Source organism: Heterodontus francisci, chromosome 26 (assembly GCF_036365525.1).
Source record: "Heterodontus francisci isolate sHetFra1 chromosome 26, sHetFra1.hap1, whole genome shotgun sequence".
NCBI classification, from domain to species: Eukaryota; Metazoa; Chordata; class Chondrichthyes; order Heterodontiformes; family Heterodontidae; genus Heterodontus; species Heterodontus francisci.
Window position 1 is genome coordinate 777849 of NC_090396.1, and position 15101 is coordinate 792949.

The 15101-nt window shown below is 48.9% G+C and overlaps 1 protein-coding gene across 1 annotated transcript; it reads left to right on the plus strand.

Moving 5' to 3' along the window:
* Nucleotides 1-1050: 1050 nt before the first annotated feature.
* LOC137384159 (syncytin-2-like) lies at nucleotides 1051-7010 on the plus strand. Its single transcript, XM_068057760.1, has 2 exons — nucleotides 1051-1880; nucleotides 4493-7010. Exon 2 carries the CDS (start codon nucleotides 5253-5255, stop codon nucleotides 6444-6446), a length of 1194 nt encoding a protein of 397 aa, XP_067913861.1. The 5' UTR covers nucleotides 1051-1880; nucleotides 4493-5252; the 3' UTR covers nucleotides 6447-7010.
* Nucleotides 7011-15101: the final 8091 nt, after the last annotated feature.

The following is a 15101-nucleotide window of genomic DNA, read 5'->3' on the forward strand; positions in this document are numbered from 1 at the left end:
GCCCTTTTTCCAGGGTAACTGACTGCCCAGTTTCCAGGGTAACTGTTCACCGTGTTTCCGGGATAACTGACTGCCCTGTTTCCGGGATAACTGACTGCCCTGTTTCCGGGTTAAATGACTGCCCTGTTTCCGGGATAGCTCACTGCCCTGTTTCCAGGGTAACTGACTGCCCTGTTTCCAGGATAACTGACTGCCTTGTTTCCAGGGTATCTGATCACCCTGTTTCCAGGATAACTGACTGCCCTGTTTCCAGGGTAACTGACCGCCCTTTTTCCAGGGTAACTGACTGCCCAGTTTCCAGGGTAACTGATCACCCTGTTTCCAGGATAACTGACTGCCCTGTTTCCAGGGTAACTGACCGCCCTTTTTCCAGGGTAACTGATGCCCAGTTCCCAGCGTAACTGCTCACCCTGTTTCCGGCATACTTGACTGCCCTGTTTCCGGGATAGCTCACTGCCCTGTTTCCAGCGGAACTGACTGCCCTGTTTCCGGGGTAACTGATCACCCTGTTTCTGGGATAACTGACTGCCCTGTTTCCAGGGTAACTGACGGCCCTGTTTCCGGGGTAACTGACTGCCCTGTTTCTAGGGTAACTGATCACCCTGTTTCCGGGATAACTGACTGCCCTGTTTCCGGGATAACTGACTACCCTGTTTCCAGGGTAACTGACTGCCCTGTTTCCGGGGTAACTGACTGCCCTGTTTCCAGGCTAACTGACTGCCCTGTTTCCACGATAACTGATCGCCCTGTTTCCGGGGGAACTGACTAATCAGTTTCCAGGGTAACTGACCGCCCTGTTTCCAGGGTAACTGACTGCCCTGTTTCCAGGGGAACTGACTGCCCATATTCCAGGGTAACTGATCACCATTTTTCCGGGATAACTGAATGCCCTGTTTCCCGGATAACTGACTGCCCTGTTTCCAGGGTAACTGATCACCCTGTTTCCGGGAAAACTGACTGCCCTTTTTCCAGGGTAACTGACTGCCCTGTTTCCGGGGTAACTGACTGCCCTGTTTCCAGGGTAACTGACTGCCCAGTTTCCAGGTGTGAGAATAAGAAATACTGAAATGTTGTTTCTACAGCTTGTGGAAAGTTACCAAGAAGTCATTTGTGCACAACATAATGAAATCACTGAAAAAGAGAACTGATAAGGATATGTCAGGGGAGACCTTAAGACAGTACATCACTGACAAAGAGAATTGATAAGGGTCTGTAAGTACAGACCTTGGGACAGTACATCACTTAAAAATTGTGCTTAGGCAGATAACAGAGAAACAGCAAGAGTTAGAACAAAGGATGTAGTGAATAAGAAACTGCCCCACTAAGATAAAGGCTGACAGCTGCAAGTTAAAACACATAATGGAGAGCCAAATAAGGTAAAACAAAAACAAGAGTTAGGGGCTAGAAAGTTAGAGTAGGGGGAGAAGTAAACAGAGGAGGAGACTGTGGCAACCATAGGATAGGTTAGTGTCATAATACGTTATAACCAATAATGTAAAATAAAGGCGTGGACAAATGGATTTGTATTGTATAAACATGAACTGAATATGTTGATCGGTGTGCCTGCTTGTAGGACACCCGATCTTGCAAGACCGTTAAATAAACTTACTTCTTCAGAGTTTGACTTGGTGTAAATTATTATCAAGTGGGCTACGTTTCTCACAATTGGGGGCTCGTCCGGGATCTCTTCATCATTGCCGGGACCGCGGCCGACGACAGACGAGAAGACGCGTCCCGTTAATTTAAAAACGGTCTCGTTTATCTCGTTGGTAGCGGACCCGAGTAATTGACTGAAAACGATCCTAGGGAAGTCACTCTGAACGAGTATTTAGTGCGGCAGGTACACATGTGAAGTCAGGCAACTCCGTGCACGGACCAAGGTAAGAAAAACGACTTTTAAGTATTATCTTGGTGACTTATGGTTAACTGTAGGATAAGACCTTCTAAGTACCAAAAGTCCTTGAGGAGTGAATTTTACAGTCCTGCAGTATAAGACCCTTCAGCTAGGAGGTGAGTACTGTGTGGTATAAGACCCTTCAGTTCGGAGGTGAATACCGTAAGGTATAAGACCCTTCAGCTAGGAGGTGAATACCGTAGGGTACAAGACCCTTCAGTTAGGAGGTGAATACTGTGGGGCAGTATAAGACCCTTCAGCTAGGAGGTGAGTACTGTATGGTACAAGACCCTTCAGTTAGGAGGTGAATACTGTGGGGCAGTATAAGACCCTTCAGCTAGGAGGTGAATACCGTAAGGTATAAGACCCTTCAGTTAGGAGGTGAATACTGGTTAACTGTAGGATAAGACCTTCTCAGTACTGCAGTATAAGACCCTTCAGCTAGGAGGTGAGTACCGTAGGGTACAAGACCCTTCAGTTAGGAGGTGAATACTGTGGGGCAGTATAAGACCCTTCAGCTAGGAGGTGAGTACTGTATGGTATAAGACCCTTCAGTTAGGAGGTGAATACCGTAAGGTATAAGACCCTTCAGCTAGGAGGTGAATACCGTAGGGTACAAGACCCTTCAGTTAGGAGGTGAATACTGTCGGGTATAAGACCCTTCAGTTAGGAGGTGAATACCGTAAGGTATAAGACCCTTCTGCTAGGAGGTGAATACCGTAGGGTACAAGACCCTTCAGTTAACCATGGGAAATAAATCGTCTAAAAAGGAAGACGATGGGAGACAAGGAAAGTCTGCCGGCAACATCCCTCCAGAAAGTCCATTGGGACGGATGTTGGAGTATTGGGATTTAGAGTCAAAAACCAAGGAGAAAAAGACCCAAATATGATCTAAGGACAGCAAGAAGGACCACCCCTAAACCCGACGATAACGACGACGATAGAGACAGAGAGTCTCCTAAGACAATGATGCCCTTGAGAGAGGTACCAATAGGAAATAATGAAATTGGATTTGTTAGTGCACCATTAACGTCAGGAGAGGTAAGAGTGTTTGAAAAGGAAATGAAAGTCCTCGTAGAAGACCCCTGAAAATTTGGGAAAGAGAAAACCCTCCCGGGGTAGGGGGAAACGAACCAGCTGAACAAAAATACCCTAATCAAGACCCGCAGTGGCAGAACAATAATATCGGCCATAGGGGCCAGATGAAAGACCTTAGAAATCTGATAGTAAAAGGCATTGTTGTAAACAAGTAGTTGAAGCCCCTGCAAAACGTATGCCTTTACAGAGTTACCGCAGGCCCCTCTTATGGCACAAGCAGGCGGCGTATTGAGTGCGACCCCTCTGGGTGTTGAAGGCTGTTTCGAGACAAATAGAGACCATTAAAGGCACCTAGGTGGGATCAAAGGATTGATTTTTAAAAAATGTTTTGAAGAATCAAAAGGGGGGACTGTGAGAACAGAATTTAGATTTTAGAATTTTTAAGAACAGAATTACATGGGAACATTTCAGATGAAACAATTAATCAGTCATGTATTGCTAACAAGCTAGCTTCAGTGCTGTAGGGAGGGACAGCTTATCAGAAATGACTTCATAACTTCAGGGCTGCAGAGGCAACTTGGCCTTGCAGCTGGTACAGCGAGAGAGAGAGAGAGCGAGACATTGTACTTCAACAGCACTCTTCTTATCACCCAGACATGACAATCCTAGGGAAAAGTTAGAATGAAAAACATACCGACCAGGCTAATACACGCCCCCTTGTTAGAGGGTGGCTCAGCCTACCCTGAAACAATTAATCAGTCATGTACTGCTAACAAGCTAGTTTCAGTGCTGTCGGGAGGGACAGCTTATCAGAAATGACTTCATAACTTCAGGGCTGCAGAGGCAACTTGGCCTTGCAGCTGGTACAGCGAGAGAGAGAGAGAGAGAGAGAGACATTATACTTCAACAGCACTCTTCTTATCACCCAGACATGACAAAGTTAGAATGAAAAACATACCGACCAGGCTAATGCACGCCCCCTTGTTAGAGGGTGGCTCAGCCTACCCTTCTGATTCAGCAGTTGCTGAGTTTTTTTATATTTGCTTTTAGGCATGGTACAATGCTTCATGGGAAATATAGCAAAGTTAGGAATAGTAGCTTTGCTGAGCTTTGATTTTAAGTGGCAGAAACCACAATGAAATAGCTAAAAGGGATGGCCAGAGTGTGTGCAAGCTGTGGCAGCCACAGCACTTCAGACCAAGGAAGTCATTTTACCTCGAAGCTATTACAAGAAATAGTTAGGGGATTGGGAATCCAATGGGACTTCCATACCCCTTGGTACCCTCCCTCTTCAGGGCGGGTGGAAAGAATGAATCAGACCTTAAAGAAACACCTGTCCAAACTGATACTTGAAACAAGGCTACCCTGGACAAAATGTTTACCTATAGCGATACTCAGAATTCGGACAGCCCCTAGAAAAGATGTGGGACTGTCCCCCTATGAAATGCTATTCGGATTACCCGATATGGGAACCAGGGGCAAGATGCCAACCTTAGAAACTAAAGATTCGTTTCTAAAGAACTATATACTGGCGTTGTCTTCCTCATTGTCATTCCTCAGGAAGCAAGGCCTGTTAACACAGACACCACCTCTCGAATTTGCAGTACACAAGATCCAACCAGGAGATTGGGTTCTGGTGAAATCGTGGAAAGAGACTAAACTACAACTGAACTGGGAAAGACCATACCAGACTCTCCTAACCACTGAAACAGCCATAAGAACGGCAGAAAGAGGTTGGACCCACTACACAAGAATCAAGGGGCCGGTACAACCCCCGGCCGAGGAAGGAACTTGGACAACCGAATTGACAGAAGAACCATTGAAAATAAAGCTAAAAAGACTTTGAGTAATGAACTTTTTTTTTAATATAACGGCGCGAGCGCGGAAATACTGTCTGTAATATTGTGTGCCTTCTCTCTTTCTTTTCAAAAGTAGCCAGGAAATAAAATGGGTTGGATGTTTTTGTATTACCCACTTCCAATTAGACAACAAGGTGTTTGGAGTAACAGTTAGAGAAGGGAAAAAGAAAGGTGAATTAAAATGTTGTTTTCAGGTAACAATAGATAAGATTGGTAAACCATCTAACAAACTAAAAGGGACCTCTCATAACGATCCTAACATATTAAAAATAATAGAGGTAAAGGACCTGAGAAAGACAATTGAGATAGAAACCGGTTACGGGGACACAAATGCCTGGGTAGAATGGATAAAATTACCTGTAAAAAGTTTGAACAAAAACAATTGCTATGCTTGTGCATCTGGTAGACCGATAGCTCAAGTAGTACCTTTCCCGCTGGGGTGGGAGCGTGACCGAAAGGGCATGGAATGCATGTTAGCCCTATATCAGGATAAGACGGCTTGGTGTATTCAAACTTGCATATCCTTGTCAATAATGTTCCCTCCCCTAGAGAAAAAGGATTCAAGGACTCCCCCTTCATTTTTAGCCACCAGTGTGAATCACACATCATGCGTACGTCAACACGGTGCGGAGCTAACCAGAAATATGGGAGAGTTGAAGTCATGCATAGAGACTGAGGACGTAACTGGAAGAGTCAGGGGAGGGAACTACTCATCATTGAATGTCCCCAGAGCGGATTTATGGTGGTATTGCGGAGGAAAAATCCTGAGACAGACCCTACCCTCCCAGTGGAAGGTGACGTGCGCAATTGTTCAATTGGCAATACCATTCACCTTGGCATTTGAGAAACAAAAGATAATAACGAGGGAAAGGGGTAAAAGGGAAGCGATAGCGAACTCTTTTGACGACCAGGTGTACTTGGATTCCATAGGGGTCCCAAGAGGGGTACCTGATGAATTCAAGGCCCGGAACCAAATAACCGCCGGTTTCGAGTCTTTGTTTTGGTGGGTCACTATTAACAAAAATGTAGATTGGATAACTTATATTTATTACAACCAACAAAGATTTATAAATTATACTAGAGATGCGGTAAAAGGTATAGCTGAACAATTAGATGCCACTAGTAGAATGGCTTGGGAAAATCGACTGGCTCTAGATATGATCTTAGCAAAAAAGGGAGGCGTGTGTATAATGTTAGGAGGGAAATGTTGCACATTTATCCCAAATAACACAGCACCCGATGGTTCAATCACCCGAGCACTGCAAGGGTTAACAACTTTAGCAGAAGAGATGGCTGAAAATTCAGGAGCAGACACTTCCCTGACGGGGTGGCTTGAATCCTGGTTTGGAAAATGGAAAGGCATGATAATCTCGGTTTTTACCTCCCTGATCATGGTTGTCGGAATACTAATAGCCATCGGGTGTTGTATTATTCCTTGTGTAAGAGGGCTGACACAGCGATTGATTGAGACAGCTTTGACAAAGCAGATGTCAATACAAAGAGGCCAGGAAGAAAGTATATACCTGTTAGGTAATGACAAATTGGATAGTATCAACGGAAATACAGACATTGAAAAGGCGGCTGAAATAATGCTCAGAGGATTTGAGAGGACATATGAGAACCCTCCGCAGTATGTAGAAAACAACAAGGATTAAGTAAAAGAAAAGGGGGAATTGTGAGAATAAGAAATACTGAAATGTTGTTTCTACAGCTTGTGGAAAGTTACCAAGAAGTCATTTGTGCACAACATAATGAAATCACTGAAAAAGAGAACTGATAAGGATATGTCAGGGGAGACCTTAAGACAGTACATCACTGACAAAGAGAATTGATAAGGGTCTGTAAGGACAGACCTTGGGACAGTACATCACTTAAAAATTTTGCTTAGACAGATAACAGAGAAACAGCAAGAGTTAGAACAAAGGATGTAGTGAATAAGAAACTGCCCCACTAAGATAAAGGCTGACAGCTGCAAGTTAAAACACATAATGGAGAGCCAAATAAGGTAAAACAAAAACAAGAGTTCGGGGCTAGAAAGTTAGAGTAGGGGGAGAAGTAAACAGAGAAGGAGACTGTGGCAACCATAGGATAGGTTAGTGTCATAATACGTTATAACCAATAATGTAAAATAAAGGCGTGGACAAATGGATTTGTATTGTATAAACATGAACTGAATATGTTGATCGGTGTGCCTGCTTGTAGGACACCCGATCTTGCAAGACCGTTAAATAAACTTACTTCTTCAGAGTTTGACTTGGTGTAAATTATTATCAAGTGGGCTACGTTTCTCACACAGGGTAACTGATCACCCTGTTTCCGGGATAACTGACTGCCTGTTTCCGGGATAACTGACTGCCCTGTTTCCAGGTTAACTGACTGCCCTGTTTCCTGGGTAACTGATCTCCCTGTTTCCGGGGTAACTGACCGCCCTGTTTCCAGGATAACTGACCGCCCTATTTCCGGGGTATCTGACTGCCCTGTTTCCAGGATAACTGACTGCCCTGTTTCCAGGGTAACTGACTGCCCAGTTTCCAGGGTAACTGTTCAACCTGTTTCCGGGATAACAGACAGCAATTTTTCCAGGATAGCTCACTGCCCTGTTTCCAGGATAACTGACTGCCCAGTTTCCTGGGGAACTGACTGCCCTGATTCCGGGGTAACTGACTAACCTATTTCCAGGTTGACTGACTGCCCTGTTTCCAGTGTAACTGACTGCCCAGTTTGCGGGGAAACTGAGTGCACTGTTTCCGGGGTGAGTGACTGCCCAGTTTCCAGGGTAACTGATCACCCTGTTTCCAGGATAACTGACTGCCCTGTTTCCAGCGGAACAGACTGCCCTGTTTCCAGGGTAACTGATCACCCTGTTTCCAGGATACCTGACTGCCCTGTTTCCAGGGTAACTGACCGCCCTTTTTCCAGGGTAACTGACTGCCCAGTTTCCAGGGTAACTGTTCACCCTGTTTCCGGGATAGATCACTGCCCTGTTTCCAGGATAACTGATCACCCTGTTTCCAGGATAACTGACTGCCCTGTTTCCAGGGTAACTGACCGCCCTTTTTCCAGGGTAACTGACTGCCCAGTTTCCAGGATAACTGATCACCCTGTTTCCAGGATAACTGACTGCCCAGTTTCCAGGGTAACTGTTCACCCTGTTTCCGGGATAACTGACAGCCCTGTTTCCGGGATAACTGACTGCCCTCTTTGCAGGGTAACTGACCGCCCTGTTTCCGGGGTAAATGATCTCCCTGTTTCCGGGGTAACTGACCGCCCTGTTTCCAGGATAACTGACCGCCCTATTTCCAGGGTATCTGACGGCCCAGTTTCCAGGGTAACTGATCACCCTGTTTCCAGGATACCTGACTGCCCTGTTTCCAGGGTAACTGACCGCCCTTTTTCCAGGGTAACTGACTGCCCAGTTTCCAGGGTAACTGTTCACCCTGTTTCCGGGATAACTGACTGCCCTGTTTCCGGGATAGCTCACTGCCCTGTTTCCAGGATAACTGATCACCCTGTTTCCAGGATAGCTGACTGCCCTGTTTCCAGGGAAACTGATCACCCTGTTTCCAGGATAACTGACTGCCCTGTTTCCAGGGTAACTGACCGCCCTTTTTCCAGGGTAACTGACTGCCCAGTTTCCAGGATAACTGATCACCCTGTTTCCAGGATAACTGACTGCCCAGTTTCCAGGGTAACTGTTCACCCTGTTTCCGGGATAACTGACAGCCCTGTTTCCGGGATAACTGACTGCCCTGTTTGCAGGGTAACTGACCGCCCTGTTTCCGGGGTAAATGATCTCCCTGTTTCCGGGGTAACTGACCGCCCTGTTTCCAGGATAACTGACCGCCCTATTTCCAGGGTATCTGACGGCCCAGTTTCCAGGGTAACTGATCACCCTGTTTCCAGGATAACTGACTGCCCTGTTTCCGGGATAACTGACTGCCCTGTTTCCAGCGGAACTGACTGCCCTGTTCCCAGGGTAACTGATCACCCTGTTTCCAGGACACCTGACTGCCCTGTTTCCAGGGTAACTGACCGCCCTTTTTCCAGGGTAACCGACTGCCCAGTTTCCAGGGTAACTGACCGCCCTTTTTCCAGCGGAACTGACTGCCCTGTTTCCAGGGTAACTGATCACCCTGTTTCCAGGATACCTGACTGCCCTGTTTCCAGGGTAACTGACCGCCCTTTTTCCAGGGTAACCGACTGCCCAGTTTCCAGGGTAACTGTTCACCCTGTTTCCGGGATAACTGACTGCCCTGTTTCCGGGATAGCTCACTGCCCTGTTTCCAGGATAACTGACTGCCCAGTTTCCAGGGTAACTGATCACCCTGTTTCCAGGATAACTGACTGCCCTGTTTCCAGGGTAACTGACCGCCCTTTTTCCAGGGTAACTGACTGCCCAGTTTCCAGGGTAACTGTTCACCCTGTTTCCGGGATAACTGACTGCCCTGTTTCCGGGATAACTGACTGCCCTGTTTCCAGGGTAACTGACCACCCTGTTTCCAGGGTAACTGACCGCCCTGTTTCCAGGGTAACTGACTGCCCAGTTTCCTGGGGAACTGACTGCCCTGATTCCGGGGTAACTGACTAACCTATTTCCAGGTTGACTGACTGCCCTGTTTCCAGTGTAACTGAATGCCCAGTTTGCGGGGAAACTGAGTGCACTGTTTCCGGGGTGAGTGACTGCCCAGTTTCCAGGGTAACTGATCACCCTGTTTCCAGGATAACTGACTGCCCTGTTTCCAGCGGAACAGACTGCCCTGTTTCCAGGGTAACTGATCACCCTGTTTCCAGGATACCTGACTGCCCTGTTTCCAGGGTAACTGACCGCCCTTTTTCCAGGGTAACTGACTGCCCAGTTTCCAGGGTAACTGTTCACCCTGTTTCCGGGATAACTGACTGCCCTGTTTCCGGGATAGCTCACTGCCCTGTTTCCAGGATAACTGATCACCCTGTTTCCAGGATAACTGACTGCCCTGTTTCCAGGGTAACTGACCGCCCTTTTTCCAGGGTAACTGACTGCCCAGTTTCCAGGATAACTGATCACCCTGTTTCCAGGATAACTGACTGCCTAGTTTCCAGGGTAACTGTTCACCCTGTTTCCGGGATAACTGACAGCCCTGTTTCCGGGATAACTGACTGCCCTGTTTGCAGGGTAACTGACCGCCCTGTTTCCGGGGTAAATGATCTCCCTGTTTCCGGGGTAACTGACCGCCCTGTTTCCAGGATAACTGACCGCCCTATTTCCAGGGTATCTGACGGCCCAGTTTCCAGGGTAACTGATCACCCTGTTTCCAGGATAACTGACTGCCCTGTTTCCGGGATAACTGACTGCCCTGTTTCCAGCGGAACTGACTGCCCTGTTTCCAGGGTAACGGATCACCCTGTTTCCAGGATACTTGACTGCCCTGTTTCCAGGGTAACTGACCGCCCTTTTTCCAGGGTAACCGACTGCCCAGTTTCCAGGGTAACTGTTCACCCTGTTTCCGGGATAACTGACTGCCCTGTTTCCGGGATAGCTCACTGCCCTGTTTCCAGGATAACTGACTGCCCAGTTTCCAGGGTAACTGATCACCCTGTTTCCAGGATAACTGACTGCCCTGTTTCCAGGGTAACTGACCGCCCTTTTTCCAGGGTAACTGACTGCCCAGTTTCCAGGGTAACTGTTCACCCTGTTTCCGGGATAACTGACTGCCCTGTTTCCGGGATAACTGACTGCCCTGTTTCCAGGGTAACTGACCGCCCTGTTTCCAGGGTAACTGACCGCCCTGTTTCCAGGGTAACTGACTGCCCTGTTTCCAGGGTAACTGACCGCCCTGTTTCCGGGATAACTGACTGCCCTGTTTCCGGGATAAATGACTGCCCTGTTTCCGGGGTAAATGACTGCCCTGTTTCTGGGATAACTGACTGCCCTGTTTCCAGGGTAACTGACTGCCCTTTTTCCAGGGTAACTGACTGCCCAGTTTCCAGGGTAACTGTTCACCCTGTTTCCGGGATAACTGACTGCCCTGTTTCCGGGATAACTGACTGCCCTGTTTCCAGGGTAACTGATCACCATTTGTCCGGGATAACTGACTGCCCTGTTTCCGGGATAACTGACTGCCCTGTTTCCAGGGTAACTGATCATCCTGTTTCCGGGAAAACTGACTGCCCTTTTTCCAGGGTAACTGACTGCCCTGTTTCCGGGGTAACTGACTGCCCTGTTTCCAGGGTAACTGACTGCCCAGTTTCCAGGGTAACTGATCACCCTGTTTCCGGGATAACTGACTGCCCTGTTTCCGGGATAACTGACTGCCCTGTTTCCGGGATAACTGACTGCCCTGTTTCCAGGGTAACTGATCATCCTGTTTCCGGGAAAACTGACTGCCCTTTTTCCAGGGTAACTGAACGCCCTGTTTCCAGGGTAACTGACCGCCCTGTTTCCAGGGTAACTGATCTCCCTATTTCCGGGGTATCTGACTGCCCTGTTTCCAGGATAACTGACTGCCCTGTTTCCAGGGTAACTGACTGCCCTGTTTCCAGGGTAACTGTTCACCCTGTTTCCGGGATAACAGACTGCAATTTTTCCGGGATAGCTCACTGCCCTGTTTCCAGGATAACTGACTGCCCAGTTTCCTGGGGAACTGACTGCCCTGATTCCGGGGTAACTGACTAACCTATTTCCAGGTTGACTGACTGCCCTGTTTCCAGTGTAACTGAATGCCCAGTTTGCGGGGTAACTGACTGCCCTTTTTCCAGGGTGAGTGACTGCCCAGTTTCCAGGGTAACTGATCACCCTGTTTCCAGGATAACTGACTGCCCTGTTTCCGGGATAACTTACTGCCCTGTTTCCAGCGGAACTGACTGCCCTGTTTCCAGGGTAACTGATCAACCTGTTTCCAGGATACCTGACTGCCCTGTTTCCAGGGTAACTGACCGCCCTTTTTCCAGGGTAACTGACTGCCCACTTTCCAGGGTAACTGTTCACCCTGTTTCCGGGATAACTGACTGCCCTGTTTCCGGGATAGCTCACTGCCCTGTCTCCAGGATAACTGATCACCCTGTTTCCAGGATAACTGACTGCCCTGTTTCCAGGGTAACTGACCGCCCTTTTTCCAGGGTAACTGACTGCCCAGTTTCCAGGGTAACTGTTCACCCTGTTTCCGGGATAACTGACAGCCCTGTTTCCGGGATAACTGACTGCCCTGTTTCCAGGGCAACTGACCGCCCTGTTTCCGGGGTAACTAATCTCCCTGTTTCCGGGGTAACTGACCGCCCTGTTTCCAGGATAACTGACCGCCCTATTTCCAGGGTATCTGACTGCCCTGTTTCCAGGATAACTGACTGCCCTGTTTCCAGGGTAACTGACCGCCCTGTTTCCAGGGTAACTGACTGCCCAGTTTCCAGGGTAACTGTTCACCCTGATTCCGGGATAACTGACTGCAATGTTTCCGGGATAGATCACTGCCCTGTTTCCAGGGTAACTGACTGCCCTGTTTCCGGGGTAACTGATTAACCTATTTCCAGGGTAACTGACCGCCCTGTTTCCAGGGTAACTGACCGCCCTGTTTCTGGGATAACTGACTGCCCTGTTTCCGGGATAACTGACTGCCCTATTTCCAGGGTAACTGACCGCCCTTTTTCCAGTGTAACTGACTGCCCAGTTTCCAGGGTAACTGTTCACCCTGTTTCCGGGATAACTGACCGCCCTGTTTCCGGGATAACTGACTGCCCTGTTTCCAGGGCAACTGACCGCCCTGTTTCCGGGGTAACTAATCTCCCTGTTTCCGGGGTAACTGACCGCCCTGTTTCCAGGATAACTGACCGCCCTATTTCCAGGGTATCTGACTGCCCTGTTTCCAGGATAACTGACTGCCCTGTTTCCAGGGTAACTGACCGCCCTGTTTCCAGGGTAACTGACTGCCCAGTTTCCAGGGTAACTGTTCACCCTGATTCCGGGATAACTGACTGCAATGTTTCCGGGATAGATCACTGCCCTGTTTCCAGGGTAACTGACTGCCCTGTTTCCGGGGTAACTGATTAACCTATTTCCAGGGTAACTGACCGCCCTGTTTCCAGGGTAACTGACCGCCCTGTTTCTGGGATAACTGACTGCCCTGTTTCCGGGATAACTGACTGCCCTGTTTCCGGGGTAAATGACTGCCCTGTTTCTGGGATAACTGACTGCCCTGTTTCCAGGGTAACTGATCACCCTGTTTCCGGGGTAAATGATTCAACTATTTCCGGGGTAACTGACCGCCCTGTTTCCAGGAGAACTGACTGCCCTGTTTCCAGGTTAACTGACTGCCCTGTTTCCAGTGTAGCTGATCGCCCTGTTTCCGGGGTAACTGATCTCCCTGTTTCCGGGGTAACTGACTGCCCTGTTTCCAGGATAACTGAACGCCCTATTTCCGGGATAACTGACTGCACTGGTTCCAGGGTAACTGACCGCCCTGTTTCCGGGGTAACTGATCTCCCTGTTTCCGGGGTAACTGACCGCCCTGTTTCCAGGATAACTGATCGCCCTATTTCCAGGGTATCTGACTGCCCTGTTTCCAGGATAACTGACTGCCCTGTTTCCAGGGTAACTGACCGCCCTGTTTCCAGGGAAACTGACTGCCCAGTTTCCAGGGTAACTGTTCACCCTGTTTCCGGGATAACTGACTGCAATGTTTCCGGGATAGCTCACTGCTCTGTTTCCAGGGTAACTGACTGCCCTGTTTCCGGGGTAACTGATTAACCTATTTCCAGGGTAACTGACCGCCCTGTTTCCTGGGTAACTGACTGCCCTGTTTCCAGGGTAACTGACCGCCCTGTTTCCGGGATAACTGACTGCCATGTTTCCGGGATAACTGACTGCCCTGTTTCCGGGTTAAATGACTGCCCTGTTTCTGGGATAACTGACTGCCCTGTTTCCAGTATAACTGACCGCCCTTTTTCCAGGGTAACTGACTGCCCAGTTTCCAGGGTAACTGTTCACCCTGTTTCCGGGATAACTGACTGCCCTGTTTCCGGGATAACTGACTGCCCTGTTTCCAGGGTAACTGATCACCATTTTTCCGAGATAACTGATTGCCCTGTTTCCGGGATAACTGACTGCCCTGTTTCCAGGGTAACTGATCACCCTGTTTCCGGGAAAACTGACTGCCCTTTTTCCAGGGTAACTGACTGCCCTGTTTCCGGGGTAACTGACTGCCCTGTTTCCAGGGTAACTGACTGCCCAGTTTCCAGGGTAACTGACCGCGCTGTTTCCAGGGTAACTGATCTCCCTGTTTCCGGGGTAACTTACCGCCCTGTTTCCAGGATAACTGACCGCCCTATTTCCGGGGTATCTGACTGCCCTGTTTCCAGGATAACTGACTGCCCTGTTTCCAGGGTAACTGACTGCCCAGTTTCCAGGGTAACTGATCACCCTGTTTCCGGGAAAACTGACTGCCCTTTTTCCAGGGTAACTGACTGCCCTGTTTCCGGGGTAACTGACTGCCCTGTTTCCAGGGTAACTGACTGCCCAGTTTCCAGGGTAACTGATCACCCTGTTTCCGGGATAACTGACTGCCCTGTTTCCGGGATAACTGACTGCCCTGTTTCCAGGTTAACTGACTGCCCTGTTTCCAGGGTAACTGAACGCCCTGTTTCCAGGGTAACTGACCGCCCTGTTTCCAGGGTAACTGATCTCCCTGTTTCCGGGGTAACTGACCGCCCTGTTTCCAGGATAACTGACCGCCCTATTTCCGGGGTATCTGACTGCCCTGTTTCCAGGATAACTGACTGCCCTGTTTCCAGGGTAACTGACTGCCCTGTTTCCAGGGTAACTGTTCACCCTGTTTCCGGGATAACAGACTGCAATTATTCCGGGATAGCTCACTGCCCTGTTTCCAGGATAACTGACTGCCCAGTTTCCTGGGGAACTGACTGCCCTGATTCCGGGGTAACTGACTAACCTATTTCCAGGTTGACTGACTGCCCTGTTTCCAGTGTAACTGAATGCCCAGTTTGCGGGGTAACTGATCACCCTGTTTCCAGGATAACTGACTGCCCTGTTTCCGGGATAACTGACTGCCCTGTTGCCAGCGGAACTGACTGCCCTGTTTCCAGGGTAACTGATCACCCTGTTTCCGGGATAACTGACTGCCCTGTTTCCGGGATAGCTCACTGCCCTGTTTCCAGGATAACTGATCACCCTGTTTCCAGGATAACTGACTGCCCTGTTTCCAGGGTAACTGACCGCCCTTTTTCCAGGGTAACTGACTGCCCAGTTTCCAGGGTAACTGTTCACCCTGTTTCCGGGATAACTGACAGCCCTGTTTCCGGGATAACTGACTGCCCTGTTTCCA